A 24,926-nucleotide genomic window follows, 5' to 3' on the forward strand; every position below is an offset into this window, starting at 1 on the left:
TCGAGAAAATAAGACGTCACTGAAGCCAATGTGGGAGGTGTTGAAAGGACAAAGGACGTCTGACAAATGGGAAGTCGACTAGAAAAGCTTTCCGTGGTCCACTGGACATTTCCAAAATACTGAGAAGGAAGTAGTAGCATTTTTGCGCGAGAAACGTAAAGAAGGAATAGCAGTTTCCCGCGATGTCATACGAAATAAACCACGTGATTTGGCACAGGAACGCGGTGCCTATTTAAAGCCAGCTCTACTTGGTGTACAAGGATGATGCAACGCAATGGACTAGTGCTGCCATGTCGAATGTCCCTTGCTTAGAGTCTTCCGGCATCGTCCACATACGAGGTCGTTGGTCGAGTATAAACGACACGTGTATAAACTACACGTGTATAAACGGCATGTTATAAGACTGAGAAAAGAGCGTGCTTACCTTAAGAGGCATTCGGAAACGCTGACGAGACTCCTGTTTACTGACTCCTGTGATCCTACATCATCGTCAATAGTAAAATTATACCAAAGGCAAAGCTACCACCTGGTATCGATTTCGTTGCAACGGAAAAGGATGGCCATCCAATGAGTTGGTTATAGATTGGCTCCTTACAGTCTGGAGGAGGGGGCCAGGTGCTCTTCTTAAGAATGGTGCGATGTTGATCCCTGATGCTCTCAATAGGCGTCTGACAACCGGCACTGAAGGCAGAAATTTTGAAATTAAACACAAATCTTGTCGTCATTTCGGGAAGCATGGCTTCGCAACTACAAAGGGGTTGGGGGTTGTTTGGAGGAGGAGACCAGACAGCGAGGTCATCGGTCTCATCGGATTAGGGAAGGATGGGGAAGGAAGTCAGCCGTGCCCTTTCAAAGGAACCATCCCGGCATTTACCTGGAGGCATTTAGGGAAATCACAGAAAACCTAGATCAGGATGGCCGGACGCGGGATTGAACCGCCGTCCTTCCGAATCCGAGTCCAGTGACTACAAGGGTTAGATATGGTGGTGAATAAGCTAAGTAAAGGCCATCTGAATCAGCTGTACGGCAATTGGTTACTTCATTGCCATCAAACCCTGACCCCTGGCGGAAAGCTGATGAAGGCTTCGGTATCTCTAATTGCGGAATGGATCAACACTGCTTGGACACACATATACAGTGCATCAGTTGTGAACAGCTTAAAGAGGTACTGTTTGGAAAATGAGTTAGATAGGAGCGAAGACGCTCTGCCGGCCGGGTTGGCCGAGTGGTTCTAGGCGCTACAATATGGAACCGCGTGACCGCTACGGTCGCCGGTTCGAATCCTGCCTCGGGCATAGATGTGCATGACGTCCTTAAGTTAGTTAGGTTTAAGTAGTTCTAAGTTATAGGGGACTGATGACCTCAGCAGTTAAGTCCCATAGTGCTCAGAGCCATTTGAACAATCTAAAGACGATCTATTATGGGAAGAAACGACAGATAAGTGTGACAGAGGCAGTGACATTGCAGTTTCTGTGGACCATTCTCGTGAGGAGGACTAAGTGGCATCTGTACCTTTATCTGATTTTATTTTATGCGCACTGGAACTTTTAATGTCTCCGTCAGGTACCTGTAGTGTGGTAACCATCTTTATATTTTCAAAATAAACCTAGTATATGTATACATGTTTTTCTGTAATCTCTTGTTGAACAGTGGAAGGGGTGGAGTGGGGGTTCGTCTTGTATTCGGAGTCATCTTAGATTCGGAGGTATACGGTACTTGACTTACCGCGTCACATGGCCGTAAAGCCACTAGGCGTCATACAATATAGAGGTGAGTAGCTGTCATAAAGTGGTTTATGTTTCATAGTACATGTAGTTCCTACATAAAGTGTTTTTGCGCGAATCCTGAAACACAATTAATATCGCAATAAATTTTTGGAGACTCGCTCTGGACTAAACTTCAGCATCAGCTGGTGGCACTAAGGCAGGTATCGCACCCTGGTCCCTGGTGACAGATAGGTAAGGACCATATCTGGGTGGCACAGGAATTCCATGCAATAAAACAGTTTTGGCGATTTGTCCATAGGAAAGAAGATTTCTACTTCCGTGCCTCACGCTGGTTGTTAGTGAGGACATCCACAGGGCTGTGTGAATCTGACCGACATGTGGGAGCCTATCAGCTGCCTACTCGACCTCACTAGCCTTAAGACGCAGTAATCATCTTTGACAGGGCATGAAATTTTTCGCAGAGGCTATGAAATACGACGAGCCATATCGCAGCTAGCGGATAACTGTGGCAGTAGCCGCTAGACACATGACTTGAAGGCCGCCCAAATGATAAGCAAAAGGCCGCTTCGTAAACATCTCCAATGTTTGTGCTTGTTATTCGTCTCTGTGTCAACGTGACGAAAATATTTATCACTTTAATTTCCCCGAATTTTCAGTGAACGCTGTTCAGATACACTATGTGATTAAAAGTATCCGGACACCTGGCTGAAAATGATTTACAAGTTCGTGGCACACTCCATCAGTAAGATGTTGGCTCAAATGGTTCAAATGGCTCTGAGCACTATGCGACTTAACTTCTGAGGGCATAAGTCTCCTAGAACTTAGAACTAATTAAACCTAACTAACCTAAGGACATCACACACATCCATGCCCGAGGCAGGGTTCGAACCTGCGATCGTAGCGGTCGCTCAGCTCCAGGCTGCAGCGCCTAGAACCGCACGGCCACTCCGGCCGGATGTTGGCTCACCCGTAGCCATGATGACAACTTCCACTCTCACAGACATACATTCAATCAGGTGCTGGAAGGTTTCTTGGGGAATGGCAGCCCATTCTTTACGGAGTGCTGCACTGAGGAGAGGTACCGATGTCGGTCGGTGAGGCCTGGCACAAAGTCGGCGTTCCAAATCATTCCAAAGGTGTTCTGTAGGATTCAGATCAGGACTCTGTGCAGGCCAGTCCATTACAGAGATGTTATTGTCGCGTAACCAGTCCGCCACAGGCCGTGCATTACGAACAAGTAATCGATCGTGTTGAAAGATCCAGTCGCTATCCCCAAATTGCTCTTCAACAGTGGGAAGAAAGAAAGTGCTTAAGACAGCAAGTAGGCCTGTGCTGTGATAGTACCACGCAAAACAAGAAGGGGTGCAAGCCCCCTCCATCAAAAACACGACCACACCATAACACCAACGCCTCCAAATTTTATTGTTGGCACTACACACTCTGGCAGATGACGTTCAACGGGCATTCGCCATACACACACTCTGCCGATCGCCACACTGTGTACCGTGATTCGTCACTACACACAACGTTTTTCCACTGTTGAATCGCCAATGTTTACGCTTCTTACACTAAGCGAGGCGTCGTTTGGCATTTACCGACGTGATGAGTGGTTTATGAGCAGCCGCTTGACCATAAAATCCAAGTTTTCTCATCTTCCGCCTAACTGTCGTAGTACTTGCAGTGGATTCTGATGCAGTTCGGAATTCCTGTGTGATGGTCTGGATAGATGTCCACCTATTACACATTACAACCCTCTTCAACTGCCAGCGGTCTGTGTCAGTCATCAGACGAGTTGGATCTGTACGCTATTGTGCTGTACGTGTCCCTTCATGTTTCCACTTGACTATCACATCGGAAACAGTGGACCTAGGGATGTTTAGGAGTGTGGAAATCTGGCGTACAGACGTATGACACAAGTGCCCCAATCACCTGACCGTTTTCGAAGTCCGTGAGTTCTCCGGAGCACCATATTCTGCTCTCTCACGATATGTAATGATGACTGATGTCTCTGATATGGAGTACCTGGTGGTAGGCGGCACAATGCACCTAATATGAAAAACGTATGTTTTTGGGGGTGTCCGGTTACTTTAGATCACACAATGTACTTCGATTGATCCAAAGGTTCTGCTTTACTGCTCCACAGATTTCTCACCAATCACAGCGATGCGATCAACATTGAGTTAAACGAACATTACTTGTGTGCACGATGCTAGAAATTCCAGATACTTTTTCGTCGTTGGAGATGCCTCGCTAATTACGAAGCAATAGAGATGAAATTCCGGTATTTATCAAACTAAACTCACCAAACAACAGTATGTTTTCAGAAGCTGTTCTTTTATTTACACGACTAGTTTTGGCATCTCATTAATGCCATCTTTAGGCCCCTATGCCCTCCATGTATAGAGAATCGGATACATCAATGCATCCATAACCAGAGCCATCAATACCTGGATTCCGTGAATTTTTTGTGGAGTGTGTACTTCGAAGTTGTTGTCGAGTCTTCGAAGTATACACTCCACAAAAAACTGACAGAATCCAGATATTGATGGCTCCAGCTATGCATGCATCATGCAACGATGGCTTTATGATACGTATATATCTTTACTTGGTTAACCTAGTAACTTATTCCTAAATTTTTGAAATCACCGTAATACAACTAAAAGTTTTTTTCTGAAATGGAGTAGTTTCTCCCCATGTTTTTTAAATGTCCTACTTGTGAAGGCAACTGAATGGTGCACTTTAACCCTGTCTATTTCTTTTTCTTGTAATACGTGGACTCCCAATCCAAAATCACTGCTATCAGTTGTAGGAAAAAAGGGGTGGATGTGTCAGATCCGTGTAATTTGTCACTGTTAACTAACTGTGTTTTGATGTCATCAAATGCAGAACGACATTCGTCGTCCCATTTCCAGACACCATTCTTTTTAAGCAATCTATTGAGACATAGTGCATTTAATGCTTAATTCTTTAGCCTTCTCTACTTTGCTCTTAACTTGTCCATACTAAGAGTATCTACCAAAAGGATCATCATAGCACTCTTTCTCTTCCTCATAATAACCTGAAGCACAAGCTTCTTCCATCCCCTAGATCTGGTTACTGGTAGCATTACTTAACATTAACATTTCTAGAGCAATTGCCCGTGAAAGGCAAAGGTCCCGAGTTCGAGTCTCGGTCTGGCACACAGTTTTAATCTGCCAGGAAGTTTCATTAACATTTCTGTTTCCCCTGAAATTCCAGTTTTTGCGTCAGTAAATGTAATCCTTTACGACCCATTTAAATTGAACCTTAGCTTTTGTTATCCAGTTTCTTTCTTTCTTTCTCTCTCGGGCCTTTGTCCCGCTCCAACGCAGGGCCGGCTTTGTTATGACGGATTTGGCAGTGTTAATTGCAGAGGGTGGCCGGATGCCTTTCCTGCCGCTGCCCCAAACCCCCCACGACAGAAGTAGTGTACCCCAGCTGTCTGCATCTAGTGTAAGTCATGAAATAGTGCAAACGTTTTCAAATGTCTGTGAGTCTGTAACTGAGGCGGAACTGGGGGACCAGCCCGGTGTTCACCTAGCGGGATGTGGAAAACTGCCTAAAAACCACATCCAGGCTGGCCGGCATACCGGCCCTCGTCTTTAATCCGCCGACGGATTCAATCCGGGTCCGGCGCGCCTACCCAAGTCCAGGAAGGAGCGCGTTAGTGCTCTCGGCTACCCTGGTGGGTTAACTTTTGTTATCCAGTCTATACCTAATATTAGATATTCATTCAGGTCTTGCAACAATAGGCACCCTTGTGTGAACTCTATCCCATTAATTATTTTAAATCATAGAAGAACCTGTTTGGTAATTATAGTTTACTGTTTCTCCCTGTCACACCCTTTGGCTTAACCCCAGTTACAGGGAATTCAGTAAAATTGACAATCTCTTTTGTTTTATCTCTCAGTTTCCTAGAGATCCCAAAAGTCGGACTCCCAATATCTGTCAGGCAGTTACGTTTAAAGTTATACAATTGGACATGTATATATGGGCTCCCTTGAATTTCATTGTTATGTATATTTTACCTTTTATATAATAAGACCTCCTCAATCTCCCTGAAACACATATCTTCCTCATTTTCAATGGGGGCACTACTTTCAATACAGTTTCAACTCTGATATTGCAGTTGAATTTAACATATGCTTTACAATTATCTTTACTTTCTGGTCTAAACTCCTGATGAATTACATCCACTATCCCTTCTTCCTCACTATGTTTTACAGATTTATCAAAATACTCTGTAGCAAGCTTCTCTGATCTGTCCTTAACTAATTCCTCTCTTTTGACTTTATCTGAACACTTGGACACTATCTGGAACGATTGGATTATTATGTACATTCCTATCAGTACCTACATCATCATCATCACCAACATTATCAAGACCAATAATGGCACTCCCATTATCATACATATCACTACCTTTTATTTCCTCCTAAATCATCCTATCTAATTTTTCATCTAGCAAATCATCATCACTAACAGCTTCAAAAACATACGTACATATCACTAACTTTTATTACCAATCAAATCATTCCATCTAATTTTTCATATAGCAAATCATCGTCATCACTAATAGCTTCAAAAACATCACCGTCTTTATACACATCATGAGTGTCACTAAACATATAATTAATATCATAAATTTTATGCTAATTAAGTACATGACGTACTTTTTCATCACAATTTATGTCAGCTAACAAAGGTTCACAAAAATTCTTAAAATTTACATCATTTAATAAATTCTTAAGACTATATTCATAACATTGAGTACTTTCAGAGCTATCATTATTCAAAACACTTTTTCTGTTGCTTTCATCATGGTGGCTGCTTAGCCACTCTATTATGATTGCGCCTGGGTTCCCTATACTCTTTTCTCTGCCTATCATTCGTTTCACAGGCCGTATCCTGTTTGTCAACACAACTAAGAAATTGGTCTGTTGAATCGTCTGGCTAATAGACTAGACCCCATTGAACTTTTTGTGGTAAATGTCTTTTTAAAGCATCAATATGTATTAATTCATCTAGAGGTTTGTCCAGATGTACCACTGTTCTAATGGCTCTTCATATAAGTTTTTCTCAGTATCATTGCCTTCCCTAAAACATGAACCATCTAAAAACACTGTCTTAATTCTTACCTGTTTTGTGTCAGATTAGAATTTGCTTAAAAAAGCTTTTTCAAAAGTCATATCTTTTTGGACGTGTTGATTTGTCCAGGAAAGTGCTCTACCATCCAGAATTTTTTTGACGTGATATTTTCAATCCACAGCATGGATCGTGTTCTCACTAGGTTTATTTTTCTTCAGCCTGTCTTGAGGGTAGGTCGTAGAGACAGTGTTACCTGGCGTGTTCTTATATTTCTTGGGAACTCAAGCTAAACTACCTCGAGGCCAGCTTCTAATTTTTTTTTTTTTGTTCTGCTGTAAATAATTCGTGTCAATATTTTCCAGCAAAGTCTTATTAAAGTTATGGTTCAGTACTATTCATACCTGTCAACAGCTGCCTTATTGGAACTGGAATTATTACATTATTCCTGATGTATGTTACACACCAAGTGGAATAATTTTATCATGGTTGGGTGTCCCAAGGATCTCAATAACACTGAAGGAATGTCGTCTTCAGTCCAGGGGCCTTTTTCAGCTTGGGACTCTCAGCGCTCTATCAAATTTTTCTAACAAACTCATATCTCAAATCTCATTTTAACCTATTTGCTCTTCTCTTTGTACAATATTGTTCCTCATGGTTGTTCCCCTTATACTGACCCTCCACATATTTTCTTTCCACCATTCAACTTTCCCTTCTTTAATTTGTATTGACTTGCCGCCACCTGAGCTCTTGATATTTATACTGCTGCTTCTCTTTCCACCAAAGCTCTACTTAATTTTCCTGTAGGCTACATCTATCTTTCTTTTAGTTATATATGCTTCTGCAGCGTTGCATTTGCCCTCTAGCTTTTCCTGGTTACCCATTTTGCACTTTCAGTCAATCTCATGTTTTAGACGTCTGATTTCCTTTCGTCTGCTTCATATGCTGCACTTTTCATTTTCTTCTTTCGTCTATTACATTCAGTATCTCCTGTGTTATCCAAGAATTTCTAATAGGTCTTATCTTTTCCCTATTTGAACCTTTGGTGTTATTCCTATTTTATCTCTCAAAGCTAATCATTCGTCTTCCGCTGAATGCCTTTCCCTGTTTCAGTCCAACTTTGCTTAATGCTCCCTCTGAAACTCGTAACAACCTCTGGTTCCTTCAGATCCCATCTCCTTAAATTCCTACCTTGCTGCAATTTCTTCCCTTAATATGCAGTTTTTCACCAATCCTTCATGGTTAGACCCATGTCTGACCATGGAATCGTTTTGTTATTCAAGATCTGGTTCCGAAATCTCTATCTTACCACTGTTTAATCAATCTGGAGCCTTCTCGAGTCTCCAGGCCTCTTCTACGTATACAACCTTCTTTCATGAGTCTTAAATCAAGTATTAGCCATGATTAAATTGTGCTCTAAGCAAAACTCTACCAGGTGGCTTCCTCATTCGTTCCTTTCCCCAGCCTATGTTCACCTATTGTTTTTTTCCTTCTCTTCTTTCTGCAAATACGGAATCCCAGTCGCTCATAAAAATTACATTTTCGTCTCCCTTTGCTGACTAATCATTTCTTTTACCTCATCATACAGTTTTCCAGTGTTTTCATCATCTACGTAGCTGTTTGCTATATAAACTCGTACTTCTGTGGTGAGTGTCGGCCTCATGTCTATCGTGGCCACAATATACCACTCGCTATGCTGTTACAGTAGCTTACCTACATCTTGTTTTCTTATTCATTATTAGGTCTAATCTTGCATTACTTCTATTTCATTCTGTGCTGATAACTCTGTACTGACCTGACTAGAAGTCCTGTTCTTCCTGCATTGCATTTCACTATTTACCACTATATCTAACTTTAACCTATCCATTTCTCTTGTTAAATTTCTAACCTACCCACTTGATTGAGAAATCTAACATTCTGCGCTCGATCCGTAGAACACCAGTTTTGTGTTTCCTGATGATGACATCCTCGTCAACAGTCCCACCGGAGATCTGAATGGAGACTACTTTACCTCCAGAATATTTTAGACAAGAGGATATCATCAGTAAGCCATACATTAGAGCTAAAAGCTCTTGGGGAAAAGTAACGCCTGCAGAGGTCGTTTCCGGCCGTTTGCGGTACCAGCACTGCGAGCCCATGCTGCCTAATCTTATAAGACCAGATCAGTCAATCATCCAGACTGTTCCCTTACAACTGTTAAAGAAGCTGCTGCCCCTCTTCTAAACACAGGATAGTCTGGCACCTCCACAGATATCCCTCCGTTGTGGCTGCACTTAAGGTACTGTTATCTGTATTGAGATACACAAGCTCAGCAAGATCAATGGTTGCTGGGGAGGAACCCTTGTTAAACTATGCGATATTCGATGCGAACAGACTGGTACTTTTTATTCTTACATAATGTAAAAATCACCGCAGTTCCCTGCTACCAAAGTTCTAATATCCCATCACTCCATCTCCAGCGATGTGGAGGGAGACGCAGTGAGTGGTAGTGATATTGTACGTGTGATAGTTTGTTCCACTTCTCGCAGTTGCAACACCTTTCATGGGGACCGCCTTTGGCATGCTACAGGAAATAAATTCCCACCCTGGTAGCTGGGTCGGTACTTCGCATCTTGCTGAGACCTCTGTCTGCAAACCTATAATACACCTCTGCTTACTTTCTACACCTGGACTTTCTATTCGCACCCTGAATGTGTTTAAGACGGCTTAGGCTATGTTCATTGGTACTGGCTTGAGTTCACATTAGTTGCAGTCGTAACGTTCGCTCTCTACTACGTTTCCAGCCATCCATTTAGCGTCGAACTTTGTTTCCATACGATACACGCTTCACTGAAGTGACCTATCTGGTCTGTTTCAAGGTACTGCACAAAATAGTCTCCTGTCATTAAAGTTTGGGTGCTGGGTTACGTGGAGCAAAACAGTGCTTCAGCTTTTGTTAATTACACAAAGGGGATGTGATTATCTCAAAGAGCACAGATGTGCTTCATGTCCAGCTTGTTAGCAATAGGTCGAAGAAAGCAATAAAGAAAGCAAGTGCGACACAAGAGTTGTTTATTTTCTCACCTTCCTTTGTTCTGTTCATAGTAGCCATCTCAGTAACCAGGAGCGGTGAACAACTCGCAAAAGAAGGAAGCCAGTTCCCTGTGGATCGAGTGCCTGGTATTACACTTTGTCATTATTTTTTTTTGCGGAGAATATAGTATTCTTTTTGCCGTGAATTGAAATTTGTGCGTATGAAACTCGTTTTTCTTACATTCATACTTGTAACATGTCCACTTTCAATAAAAGATCAAACTATTATTGAGAAATCTGACTGCAGAAGTATTTCAATTTGCAGAATTTTAACAGTGGACATTCTCACATTAATTAGTTTCTGTAGGTGGTACTTAGCTGGTAAACGTTGACTTCGTTATCTTCAGAGTTCGATTGTTGTCCCCTTTCCTATACGAGGAAACCTGAAACTTAACAGGATTGTAGTAGTTCGTGGATCAATAATTACGAAATGATCATAGATGTTCAATTTTTATCTTCCATGTACTTAAACTCTTCAAACAACTGGCTGGAAAAAATAACTTACCACTGCTCCCATGAGCTAGAAACTCCAACTAAATGCAAAACATGCCTACTCTTTACAAACAACTTCACACGACTCGTCTTCTGCCACTGTTCTTCGAATCAAGTGTGAAAGAGGTGAGAATGATTATATTTTTAGCCAAAGAATCTAATTAAATAAATACTTCGGTTAACTGAAACAAATTATTTACATAAACATAAAAAAGAGTGGAAATAAAATTTATATTGTTTCATGCCAAATAATATCAAAATTATTCTAATCACATAAAACGTAAGCAGTGAAACACGAAATATGACGTTTATGTACAAACAGTTTTGTATGAACTTATTATCTTATAAATGAAATTATCGATACCCACCAGCATATGCGAATCCATACTGTACATTACGCTTGATTACGTTAACAAAATGTTAACACCTGTCAGATGGGAATCTTGCTAGATGTCTGAATGTCTTAATTTCCATAGGTAGAACAAAAGAGGTAGAGTACTCTGTGAACTAGAGATGGGCAAACCGAAACACGTAAATGTTTCGAAACAAATGAAACAGTGCAATGTAATGTTTCGATACGCTGTTTCGAAACAGTGAAACAGTTTGTGTTTTGTAATCTAATAAACACATTTTATCATCTTGAATGCCTGCTGTATAAGTATGTTCATATAAACACAAATGAGGTGCGAGAGCGCTAATCATGTCGCAGAAAGTATGAAACTATCACTTAGGCGTCTTGGCAGTTTCGTATTTCCTGCAGCAAATGCGCTGCTTTCGTGTGGTGTGACTTTCATACTTTTCAATTGGTTGGGGACAGCCATAGCTGAAGACAGAAGAACCAACACGAACGGAACTGGGGGTGGGAGCAAACTGCAGAACCAACGGATATGCTACTGGGATTCCCACATTCCGTTAGTATGGGTAATATACCCATCCTGCTAATTTTCATGCACACAAAGGGAATCATTGTGGATAATACGCACAGTGAGTATAGACTCACAAATAACGCCAAATAATTCGAATATATAACAAAATATAACATAAAAAAAATTGTCTTTCAAGGTGTTTCGAATCGTTAATATAAATTCACCATGCTTCCCAGCCCTTCCCGTTTACCATTACACTGTCAGTGATATGTCAAAGAGATTGCTTGGAATTATACCTGCATCAAATTTATGTATATGTCTAATAACGGTCACTCTACGCCTTTTCTTATTCAAAATGTTGTGGGCTTACTTGCGTTTCTTAATATGATTACTGTAACTGAACAGAGAAGCGTATGTTATAAAAAAGTGTAATTTAACTGAATGATTTTCACATATTTATTATTTTGAATGTGAATAGTATGCGTTGTTTTATTGTTTGGTTAGTGTTTATAAAGCAGATGTTACGCCATTTCGGAGTAGGACAGTCAGCTAGAAACGAAGCTTTATTTTCGGATATCTTAAACTTCATTCTATTGCTTGTCAAAAAGATTTCGACACTCTTGAATGTGTTTCTTGAAGTGGTATGTTGTGTTGCAGTACCTGTGCCGAGCTCGAATTTCGTCGGACACAGAGCGGAATGAAACATCACTGTTTCGATACAATTAGTCCGTTCCAAGCACAGGTGGACTGAAACAGCCTTATTTTGAAACAACGATACAGTTTCTGTGTCTGGCTCGAGATCGAATCTGGTCCGGTTATCTGAGACAGGAGAGGAATGAAACATCACTGTTTCGAAACAGTGAACCACAGCAGTTCCGAAACACTGAAACTGTTCCACGTATCGATACACTGTATCGAAACATAGAAACAGTGGCCAAGTCTACTGTGCACTCACCTACCGCCACTTCGCCCGCCCGGCTCGCGTCTCCTCGCGACTAGCCCCAAGGCCTGAATGTGATGCGCTCCATTAACATAATAAGCCTATCTTTCCTTTTTAACAAGACACCTTACTGTTTGTAGAACGTCATTAGTCTGATTGTGTCACGAATATAGACATAAAATGTGGTAACACTGTCTGTATGAAAGTCGCCAATAAACAGTGCTACCAATCGTGTGTTCAAACTTTTTTTCAGGCGGCGGTGGCGCTGCTGGTGACCCCTGGTGACTGCTCGTGGTACTACCGCGACTGCCCATGTAGCCGCGGGCTGTTGACAGCCAACTGCTCGGGGCGCGGGCTTTTCAGAATCCCTGACTGCGTAAGTCAGCACATCACGGAGCTGGACTTCAGTGGAAACAAGCTCAAGTCTGTCGGCCCCAACACCTTCAGTCAGGTCAGTGTTTTATTTTCTTGTTCACTTTTTGTTATTGAGTGGACGGGGGGGGGGGGGGGGGGGGAACTTTCAAACGAGATTTATTTTGACATTAGTTTAGCTGAACAAGTGGTTTTTTACACTGTTCTTAAAATTCATGTAGTTACCTGTATGAGACTATGTCATCATTGATCAACAATAATAGTAATACAAATAAATATTTAATGTTTGAGGTCAATACGTACTGATTTGAGGCTTCCAGGATCTGCACGTTACAGCGTTTATGAGATATTGTTTTACTTTGGCCTTGCATTAGATCAGTGGTTCCCAATAGGGTTCTCATTAGTGTTTCAGAGGACTAGGTAGCCAAAATGGAAATGTCTTATTTGAATGCCTAATGATACTGTTTTCACTTGAACAACACTTTTCAAATTTAACGTTTTTTGTTTAATGAAAGTCACAAGAAAATTTCAGAACGTTAATGAAACAGTTAAAACGGGTTTTCTGTAAGCAGCTATTCAATATTTGTTTTCAAACCACTTAAAGCACATTGAGTGCCACTCTCTACGTTCAGGCAACTGTGATATTTGGTTTTCATGATGGCTAGTGTCGAGAATCCTGTCTCATATAGGTAAGTAGATGGGAACTGTACGAGAACTTTTAAGGTTTCCTTTGCCACAGGAACAGGAAGTGAATTGGCCCAAAATTCTTCCAACCTCATTTGTTGAAACTGTTGTCTGGTACATGAATCATATTTCAATTGCAGCCTCTTTTATTTCATCAGGAGGTGCACGCATATCAGTTGTGAAGGGCGATCTTGCTAGATTTTCACTGCCAGTCAGTAAGCGTGAACCCATACTTAATATATTCTCGATTATACAACCTTCGTTTAGCAGAAATGTTCACTCATTGTACAAAACCGATAAAAATGCTAGTTACTTATACAGAGCACAGCAGGCGTACTACTGAGTTAAGAATGGGCAGACTGAAGAATGCGTTGTCACCAGTAATCTGGTGACTTGCCAGGCAGTGCCGATGATGCAAACTCTACAAAAAATGCATTCGCTACTGTTATAAGAATATAAAGTTTTTGACCTGCCTGACCGCATGTTTCTGTTTTGTTCAGAGTTCTTTGGGCCCCCCTCCCTTCCCTTCTCCCTTTCTATAAATCGAATCGCTCAGCCGCCCCCCCCCCCCCCCCCCCCCCCCCCCCGTCCTTCCACACCCAGGTCGGCGCGCTCCACAGATTGGTAACCATTGTTGCAAGTGATATTGCTAAAACCTAATAATATTCGTGTGATACTGTTGACTGTTACTGAATGACTACAGCAGGGAGCTAATTCTCACAGGAGATAAACGTAGTGCGTCGGTTCGGGCCCCACATCCATATTTATTCAGACGTCAGCTAATGTAATCATACATCGACAGGTGCAGCATATATTTAGGCTTGTTGACACTGCAACTTGGCGTTGGGGACCTGTCACGTTTTCCCCTCCTGTGCCAACCTCTTCCCTCAGAGTAACACTTAACTCCCATTTTCTTCGATCATTTCTTGAATATATTCCAATCTCTGTCTAACACATGTCCTACCATCCGGCCGCTTCTTCTTATCAGTCTTTCCCGCAAATTTCTTTCCTCGTCGATTCTGTAGGGAACTGCTGGATTGTTGTCTCATCAGTCAACTTAATCTTCAGTAATATCACATTTCAAACGCCTGGATTCTCTTTTTTTCTGGTTATTCTGCAGTTCCTGATTCGCTTTGATACTTTGCTCTACTCCAGAAGTATGAACTCAATTTTTTAATCTCAGATTAGGATGAGTGATACTCATTCATTTTCATTTAGCGAGAAAAACTCTCTTTACCATTATTAGTTCACTTATTATAACCACCTTGTTTCAACCATCATCCGTTAAGTAGATACAGTAAATATTCCAGATCTCGAATCAAGAGAAGCTGCTGAAAGCAAATACCTCTGGTGTGTCGAAGCATATTAAATCATTAAGGGATAATCTTCCGGTCCAGATTATATGTCAGTTGGGTTCTATTCAGAGAATGCTGATGATATATACAGACAGAAAAAATGCATCCGCCTCAGCGACTCTGTTCAGTGGTACCAGGGTGTAAGATGTGCATACTGATGGCTTGTAGAGTTAGTGATGCATTTATCACGGTCATCGGCGATTGGATGGCGTTTTGGAAGCCTAGTGCGCACCTTGTTTTTTTATTCTATAGGCAGTTACTGTGTTGATTTTAGAGCTGAACAGTCGTTGTAGCATTCATTCTAGGAAATAGTCACGCCCACCGACGGGTACGACCTGCTGTTGAACAGATTCAACCATTTGAAGGGAGTCGCGTTGTGGGCCTATAGGAAGCTGGATGGACTTACCGACGGATTGGTGCATTTGTTGAGCAATATATTATTGGCGTGTCGCTGCTTTCAGCAGTGGTCTTTGGAACATTCCCACACATGTGGGCGAAGTTGTGGACGTCCGCATAGTACAGACGCACGTCAAGTTCGACATATTGTGAGAGAAACGGTGACCGACCGAACATCATTCACGAACGAAATCCAAACATATGTTGCTGCAGCTGTGCCGTTAGTGACCATTGGGAACCGTCTGCTTGCAGTGGGATTAAGGTCACATGTGCCTTTGACCAGGCTACCATTGACACCATGACACTAGTTGTGAAAGAACTGACTGTAAAGTGGAAGGGCGGTCTGAGAAAGTGTGAGGAGGTCCTGGGAATGGAACACGAGTCCTTCCGCACAGAAGGTAGCAACGCTAACCATTCAACTACAGATGTTGTCTTACAAGAATTCTTAAATTCTGTTAACCATGTGAAGTGGAAATGCTTAAGCGGTTCTGTGGCATAAGCACCCGACTCACTGGATCTCTACCTAGCGACTTTTTCTTGTGAGGACACATCAACTGTTTTGGTTACGCAACATCAGAGAACAGTGTGGAGTATCTATGACATCTGGCATCGCATACATTGGTCAGAATTCGTGATTTCCCCCTGAAATTCTTTTCAAGATTATGGTAGTAAGTGCTTCACTGTTGCGGATCTATCCTTGGAATAGATGGAATGTCTTTGAACTATACACCTCAAAATGATTGCAGTAGTATAAGAATTGCATTTTTTGTATATTTTAAGTGTGATTTCTCCAGTTAAAACTGTTTTGTTCCATATGTTAATAAGAGTTTTCCTCAGCAACACCATCCCGAGATTTGTCAATAATATACACTACGGCCATTAAAATTGCTACAACAAGAAGAAACGCAGATGATAAACGGGTATTCATTGGACAAATATATTATACTAGAACTGACATGAGATTACATTTTCACGCAATTTGGGTGCATAGATCCTGAGAAATCAGTACCCAGAACAACCACCTCTGGTCATAATAACGGCCTTCATACGCCTGAGCATTGAGTCAAACAGACCTTAGATGGCGTGTACAGGTACAGCTGCCCATGCAGCTTCAACACGATACCACAGTTCATCAAGTGTAGTGACTGGCGTATTGTGACGAGCCATGCTCGGCCACCATTGACCAGACGTTTTCATTTGGTGAGAGATCTGGAGAATGTGCTGGCCAGGGCAGCAGCCGAACATTGTCTGCGTCCAGAAAGACCAGTACAGGACCTGCAACATGCGGTCGTGCATTATCCTGCTGAAACGTAGGGTTTCGCAGGAATCGAATGAAGGGTAGAGCCAAGGGTTGTAACACATCTGTAATGTAACGTCCACTGTTCAAAGACGTGACCGAGACGTGTAACCAATGGCACCCCATACCGTCACGCCGGGTGATTCGCCAGTATGGCGATGACGAATACACGCTTCCAATGTGCGTTCACCGCGATGTCGCCTAACACGGATGTAACCACCATGATGCTGTAAACAGAACCTGGACTCATGACGTTTTGCCATTCGTGCAGGCGCTCCTGTCTGTGATGCAGCGTCAAGGGTAACCGCAGTCATGGTCTCCGAGCTGATAGCCAATGCTGCTGCAAACGTCGTCAAACTGTTTGTGAAGGTGGTTGTTGTCTTGCAAACGTCCCCATCTGTTGACTCAGGGATCGAGACGTGGCTGCACGATCCGTTACAGCCATGCGGATAAGATGCCTGTCATCTCGTCTGCTAGCGATACGAGGCCATTGGGATCCAACACGGCGTTCCGTATTACCCTCCTGAACCCACCGATTCCATATTCTGCTAACAGTCATTGGATCCCGACCAACGCCAGCAGCAATGTCGCGATACGAGAAACCGCAGTCGCGATAGGTTACAATCCAGCCTTTATCAAAGTCGAAAACGTGATGCCTCCTTACACGAGGCATCACAACAGCGTTTCAACAGGCAACGCCGGTCAACTGCTGTTTGTGTATGAGAAATCGTTTGGAAACCTTCCTCATGTCAGCAAGTTGTAGGTGTCGCCCCTGGCGCCAACCTTGTGTGAATGCTCTGAAATGCTAATCATCTGCATATCACAACATCTTCTTCCTGTCGGTTAAATTTCGCGTCTGTAGCACGTCATCTTCGTGGTGCAGCAATTTTAATGGCCAGCAGTGTATGTGACATCCTGAATGAATGTAAGTGCTGACATGTCACAGAGTATCAGCTGATGTTAGCTGTGCTATAGAAAGCGCTAAAGATAAATAAATGAAAGTAGGATCTAAGGTAAGAGATTAACGCCCTGGCTAAGACCAGATAATTAGAGATGGGGCTCAAGTCCGAAATCGACAAGAAGGGGGAAGGAAATCGGTCTTAAGAGATTTAGGTACATCACGCAAAACTTAAATTTAGGTGATTAGACGGTGATTTGAATCTCGCTCCTTTAGAATGCGATTCCAATGCCTAGCTACTGATCCACCACGCTCGGTTAGGGTTATGAAATAGAACCCACAATGGGTGCAAATATTTTATGTCTTCCATCGTATCTACAGGATGAGTGTTTCTAAACTGAATGTAAAAAATGATAAGGCTGGTAGAATGGATTATAACAAGCAACGCATGTCCGCATCCCTTATCATTCGACTGTAGGCCGCACTTAACAGCGTCGCGCCCCGCCGGAAAGGTAGGCATACAGCCCGCCGTGCGAGTTGAAATGGTAGCAGGCGGGACAACACCGTGGAGTTTGTTCCGGCATTTGCTGGGACGCGAACGCGTTGTGTTTTGCAGTTCAGACGCCTGGTTCAAATGATGTCGCACAAAGGGCGGCACCTGTGCACATTGCACAGTCTGGTTCACCCTCCGTTAGTGTATCAACAAATGGGGACACTCTTGTGTCTGGTACTGCGCGGAGCGGACGGGAAATGGAGCGCTTTTCTTGCAGTGAAAGCGTAGACATGCATTGTGGTGACGAGCGGTGGACGGAAATACTCACGCTGCTCAGCAGTTGAACGTTCAGCAGTTTCCGAACTGTCGAGTGTCACATCCACTCCCGTTCACCGCCATCCACAGGTCCCTAAGAGAGACAAGTGCACTTAAGGAGAGTTGTCCACTAACAAGGCATCATACGGTTCAAATGGCTCTGAGCACTATGCGACTTAACTTCTGAGGTCATCAGTCGCCTAGAACTTAGAAGTAATTAAACCTAACTAACCTAAGAACATCACACACATCCATGCCCGAGACAGGATTCGAACCTGCGACCGTAGCGGTCGCTCGGCTCCAGACTGTAGCGCCTAGAACCGCACGACCACTCCGGCCGGCAACAACCATCATAATGGCGCATGTGCATTTAGGGCCTATATCGAAACGTGATGCAGCCATTTTGTGATATAGGTGCGAAGGCACTCACAGTGCGTACACCAGAATTTGAAGAGGAGGCGTTAGCACTGCTGCAAAACACGCTCTCAACAAACTTGCGGAGTGCTGCTCGAGAAATGAATGTGTGGTGTCACCGCCAGACACCACACTTGCTAGGTGGTAGCTTAAATCGGCCGCGGTCCACTTAATACATGTCGGACCCGCGTGTCGCCACTGTGATCGCAGACCTAGCGCCACCACCAAGGCAGGTCTCGTGATACGAGAGTGGACTCACCCCAGTTGTACGAGAACCTAGCTACCGCCCAGTTGGACGAGAACCTAGCTACAGCCCAGTTGTACGAGAACCTAGCTACCGCCCAGTTGTACGAAGCCTTTCTCTCTCATTAGCCGAGAGACAGAATAGCCATCAGCTAAGTTAATGGCTACGAACTAGCAAGGCGCCATTTGTATCCGTGCCTATAGCTTACGAGTATTCAAGAGAGATGTATTCCAAGGACTAAATAAAAAGATAAGTAATAAGCATCTACATACTTTTCTTCTTATTCATTTATAAGTTCTCATGTTCCAGACTTCACGCCCGTCTGCTTTAGCCGTGCGTGCACTATCGGCTACAGCGTTAGTCTAGAGTTCATTTTCAGCAATCTCAACTTCACGGTGTCGGCCCAGCTACCGACACAACAGAATGTAAACCATTTCACGCTCTGGCGTGTGTCGAATGAAAATGATTTGCACCCTCACCGCCTTCAGAAAGGTCAAGCGATTAATCCAGAACATTTTCTATGTCACATCAACTTCTGCCAGTGGTTTTGGAAGAAGGGTGTTATTCAGCCTGACTTCCCACACGTTGTACTTTTTACGGATGAGGCATCCCTTACAAAGAAAGGTATGCCCAAAAGCCACAATCAACACGTGTGGGCACGGGAAAATCCCCACGTCGTTTTTGTTTGTGGCCACCAAGAGCGTTTCGCCATCAACTTTTGGGCTGGTCTGATAGGCAATAATCTGTGTGGTCCATACATGGTCTCCTGACGACTGAAGCCAAACTGTTACTTAATCTTATTAACCCTCCATTACTCGCGCGGTAATTCCTGACATGGTTACTCGCACGGGTGACAAGTGTCATCCAGAACATCAACGGTGCATCTGGACTCTCTGAACGGTGTATATGAATGATTTTAGAAGTATTTTATTTAAATACGATACATTTAATACTAAAACGTAATGCGGTAAACTCGAGGTGATAAATATTTTGGCAAGTTTTCGTAAGCAGTTCCAGTGCCTCTAGATAGCAGCCAATTTGTCATTCTTTCTGTCAACACCTCTATCAAGAATACTATCAAACCTGGGATATCTCAAGTAAAATCTGAATCGGGTTTTACTCATGCATAAGTAGCATGATTCATGCCCGTTGCCTTTGAGATATCCCACAGCTTTGCTAAATCTTTCTAGAACATTCCCGAGATCCACGCAGAAGTTGCAAACCAATAAAAGCTCTGATCTCTATAACATCTTTTTTTATCATCCATTCCCCTAGACACGTTACACGAACTTTATTAAATAAAATATTAGTACATGTTGCAATAACGGATGTTATATTTTCATTCAAGAATAACTTCGTAATATCTATTTCCGTCTTTGTTGTAAGAATTTCATTTTTGGATACAGGTAAATGTGTAATAATATTATAAGATCTTATTCTAACAATGGTAGCACGTTTTCTTTCCTCCATTTAGCTATTCGAGTTTTTCCTAAAAGAAATACATCCTCTTGAATTACTTCTTCCTGTGATTCAAATTCATCGTTTTCCGACACTTCTTGTCCCGTTCCTGAAACGTAACCGCTGTCATGTACACAGTCCTCGTTGTCTGAGTCACGATATTCATAACTCAGCTCATGCAGCTATTTCAACCATACGTCAGGATCTCGGATAAATTCTCATCTAGGTATTTTTAGCGCTTCACATTTACTGCACAAACTAAATGTATAGCGAATATTTGCTTTTTTCATTGGTAAGTATTCTAGTAAAAAGCAAATAATCTATTATTGGTTTACATATGTCTAAAATTACGCACATGAAAGTTGTACTGAAGCTAGGAAAGCAATAAAGTAATGTACACTAGTGCTCGTCCGGATGACATTATAATAATGCTTCATAACCAGTGCAATTTGAGTAACTGAAAGCCAATGATGGCTGAAACCAACGGATAGAGAGATAACAGAAAGGTACTGAAAATGGCGCGAAGTCAGTCCGCCCATTCTGACAAAATAAAGCGGGAAAATCATGTGCGTGTCGAGTGTCGCGAGCAATGTAGGGTTAAGGGAAACGCTCCCAGAGTTATTGGAACATGCCCCGCTCAGCGCATGTAGTACCAACATGATGGTGCATCTTTGCACGTCGCTCAGTCGGTGCGAAATCATTTGGATGAGACCTTTGGTGAGAACTGCGAGTAGATAGGTTGCATTGGGCCGGTGGCGTGGCCTGGAGATTGCCCCGTTTTGACACCATTGGGGACACCTGAAAACTGTTTATTACCAAACACGTATCGAGACGGATGAAGAGCTGATAGCGCGAATTATGGTAGCCCTTGATGCAATCCCCCCTTTGCCAGAGGTGTTTGAAAGTGTGCGACAGTCACTCAGATACCGTTGCACGACGTGCATTCAAGCGGGAGGACGTAATTTGGAGCAGTTTTTGTAACTGTTTCCAAATAACGGCCATGAAATACCTACCCCACCTCTCTTTTACCTAGATGTCACAAAGAAATTGAAAACGTTGCCCAGCAGACCTGCTTCCATGTTGACTCGGATGGCAGGCTGTATGCCTATCTACTCGGCGGCGCGAGACGCTGTTGAATGACACCTTGCACTGAAAGCCAAGGGATGCGGACATGAGTTGCTATGTGGAAGTTGCTTGTTAGGACTCACTGTACCAGCCCTCTCATTTTTTACGTTCATTTGAGAAATACTCTGTATGAGTGTAATTTACGGCTACACGTTGAGTATTTAGTCTAAAACATTCTCGGATTTCTTGCCGCGTCAATTCAGAGTAAGACCTCGAGCTTTCGACGATTTCCACCATCGACGTCGTCAGAAGCAACGACTGTCAGAACGGCTACTGAGATGGCTTATAGAGCTCAAAGACGGCTTCTAATTGGTCGGTAGTTACGTCATGATGTAGCAGATGGTGTCAATATCTGCGCTGGTGGCGCCACCAATCCCGCCGTAGCTTGAAAATTGCAATAAATATCTATGACTCTTTTCTGCATCCAGAGATCGCTTCCATGCACAGCCACAGTTACATCCACCGTCAATGTTGAAGGTTTCCTCACACATTCTTATTTCCACAACCGTTTGAATTATAAGAGTCCCTGAAACAAAACATCTGTTTTGTCAAACAGTAATTTATGTCTGTTTGTGTGGCTGTGCTAGGAAGCTGCAGCTTTCTCCAGTTCTCGATTTTTAATATGCCGTTGATGTTCTGCACAGTGATCGGAAACTGTGCAAATTGACTGACCATTGTAACTTCTTCCGCACTCACATGGGATGTTGCAAATCCCAAGAATCCTGAGGCCGAAACTGTCCTTAACAGGGGTTAGCATCTGCTTTTCCAACATCCCATATGAGTGTGGAAGCAGTTACATCAGTCAGTCCATCCGTACCGTTTCCGATCACTGTGCAGAACATCACCAGCGTATTAAAAATCGAGAACTGGAAAAATTTGCAGTTGCTGAGCACAGCCTCACAAACAAACAAAAAATACTGTTTGACGAAACGAAAATTTTGTTCCGGGTTACCACATAATGGGACTCGTATAATTAAAGAAATTGCAGAAATAAGAATGTGTGAGAAAACTTTCAACCATGACGGTGGATATAATCGTAGCTGTGCATGGAAGCGAGCTCTGGATGCAGAGAAGAGCCACTGATATTCGTCGCAATTTTTACTCTACGATGGGAGCGGTGGTTCCATCAGCACTGACGTTGACACCATCCGCGACAGCATGACGAAGTACCGACGAATCAGATTCCGTCTTTGGACTATATAAGGCTACCACAGCACCAGCTCTTACAGTCAGTTGCTCATGGCGATGGCGATGGTGGAAATCGTCGAAAGCTCGAAGTTCTGTCGCGATAGACTTCGTTCTCACCTTCATTATTTGTTCACAGTCCACGCTTTCGTTTTGCAACCATTTGTGTTCCTTTAAATGCGAATATTTTAGGTTAGGCTTTACCGTGGCTGTTACTGACATTAAATGAAACAACAAGTTTACTGTTAACAGTTACTGTTTATTTATCTCCACGACGCGTTTCAAAGATTTAAACCTCCATCATCAGGTGGATTTACATTTATTAATATGGAATTTGTGTGTGTGTTGTGTAACGATTTGGGGGGGGGGGGGGGGGACTTGTGGCACTGTCTAGTGGAGAAAACAAAACACTATTTCAGAACACCGTTTTGGATTTCTTTGGGCAAAAAATTAAACGTATATCTAACGGTAAACATAAAATAAGTAAAATAGAGTGCCTCCAGTGGTGACTGGTTCCTTTCACTGTCGTAACACATCAAATGGTTCAAATGGCTCTGAGCACTATGGGACTTAACATCTGAGGTCATCAGTCCCCTAGAACTTAGAACTACTTAAACCTAACTAACCTAAGGACGTCACACACATCCATGCCCGAGGCAGGATTCGAACCTGCGACCGTAGCGATCTCGCGGTTCCAGACTGAAGCGCCTAGAACCGCTCGTCCACACAGGCCAGCGTAACACATCACATGTATACTGTCATACTTAGTAAACAAATATGGTGCCTGGAAACTATTGGATGCAAGGATCGTATAGCAGAAGGGAAAACACTATCGCAAAGTACAAAGAATATTCATCGTAACATTATTACAGAATTTTTTTAGGGATTTGGAGGTGTTTGTTTTGAGGTGTCGAATACATGTGTTGGAATAAATACTTCAGGTGGTATATAAACCCGATTTCGACAAGTTAAAATAGCTTTTTAAACTTCACACTCGTTTATACAATCAGGTGAAATGTTACAAACTTTAAGTACAGTAATCATATTGGCTACAGCGGTAAAATTATACATAAATTACAGTTTTGATCGGGATTAATAGATAGATTTGAAAGGCTGGAGGCAGAGGGAGAGAAAGAGAAAGTGAGAGGGAGAGAGAGGGTGGCAAGATTGATTGTATGAGAGCAAACTTTACTTGGCAACGGTTCTTAAGATTACATCTGTTACATGTAATAACTGCCTAAAGGCTGATTAATGCTTTAAAATATGAAGATGAATGTACAATTTGTGCCAGTAGTTGATGTACATATATGTTCAAGCTGATAAGGGGTACAAGCTGTTGTTGTGATGATATATATGTGAATGAGGTCAATATCTTGTACTCTTGGCAGCTGTCATGGTGGCATAACGAAATATTTATGGTAAATACCAAGGGTGTGTGTGTGGGGGGGTGGGGCGCAATTTTAATGATTTAGGCAGTTGCTTAAAACAGAGATGATACTCTGGGTAAATATTATCATTTTTGTCGTTTAACATGGATTCAGGTTATTTTGTTTGGTGTTTGTGTATTTGGAGTGTTTCAAGGCTGTCTAGTTTTCTACCTTTTGGTTGGATGTGTAGGATACTGATACTTGTGTTGTTAACATGGTGTTTTGTTTCATGCAGGTGGGTGGCTATTGCTGATATATGGTATTTTTTTGTTTTGTTTTTAGTGCTACCATGTGTTCTTTGAACCTAATCTGAAATTATCTGCCTGTCTGGCCTATGTAGAAGCAGTCACAGTCCAAATATTAAATTTTGTACAGACGTGTGTGATGAAGTGTGTTTCATGTGCTGACGTTGTGGGGTAGCTTCTGTCCAAACTTGTTGTCTCTGGTAAAGGATATGCTTACGCCTTTTTAATTGGAGACATTATCAGTCTGACATGAAATGTTACCTAGAAAGGGGATTGTATGGAAGATGATATTTTCTTTTTGTTTTTTTGTGTTGTGATTGCTTTGCCATTATTGAGTGTTTTAGGGTGTCTACCATGGAGTTGTTATAACCATTTTCAATAGCTGTTTGTTTTATTATTTCAATTTCTTGATCACATTTGTCTTCAGAGAGTGGTAGGTGGATAGCTCTGTTGATCATGTACCGGAATGCTGTCATTTTATTTGCTGTGGGGTGACAAGAGGAGTTGTGGATTGTCGTGTGTGTTGTGGCAGGCTTCCGATAAATTTCAAACTGACGTCTGTTATTCTTTATTTTAATGGTAAAGTTCAAGAAATTTATGCTGTCATCTGTTTGGTGTTCAACTGTGAATTTTATGTTTTCATGAGAGTTGTTGAATAACTGATTCAACTCACTGATGTCATCTTTAGTGCCTTTGATTAAAATGATGGTATCATCTACATATCTGTAGTAGTAGATGATATTTTTGAGAAGGTGGTGATTGAAATTCAGGATTTTGTCGTCTAGGTTACTTATAAATATTTCTGCTAGAAATCCAGA

The 24,926-nt window shown here is 42.4% G+C and overlaps 1 protein-coding gene across 1 annotated transcript in view; it reads left to right on the forward strand.

Annotated features, from left to right (window-relative positions):
• LOC126457410 (platelet glycoprotein V-like) overlaps positions 1-24,926 on the forward strand; it is a 102,406-nt gene that overhangs the window by 39,076 nt on the left and 38,404 nt on the right. Inside the window, exon 2 of the mRNA XM_050093679.1 lies at positions 12,454-12,651. Coding sequence (XP_049949636.1) covers positions 12,454-12,651 — 198 coding nt within the window. The remainder of the gene's footprint in view (positions 1-12,453; positions 12,652-24,926) is intronic.

Source organism: Schistocerca serialis, chromosome 2 (genome assembly GCF_023864345.2).
Source record: "Schistocerca serialis cubense isolate TAMUIC-IGC-003099 chromosome 2, iqSchSeri2.2, whole genome shotgun sequence".
In the NCBI taxonomy this organism is placed as follows: Eukaryota; Metazoa; Arthropoda; class Insecta; order Orthoptera; family Acrididae; genus Schistocerca; species Schistocerca serialis.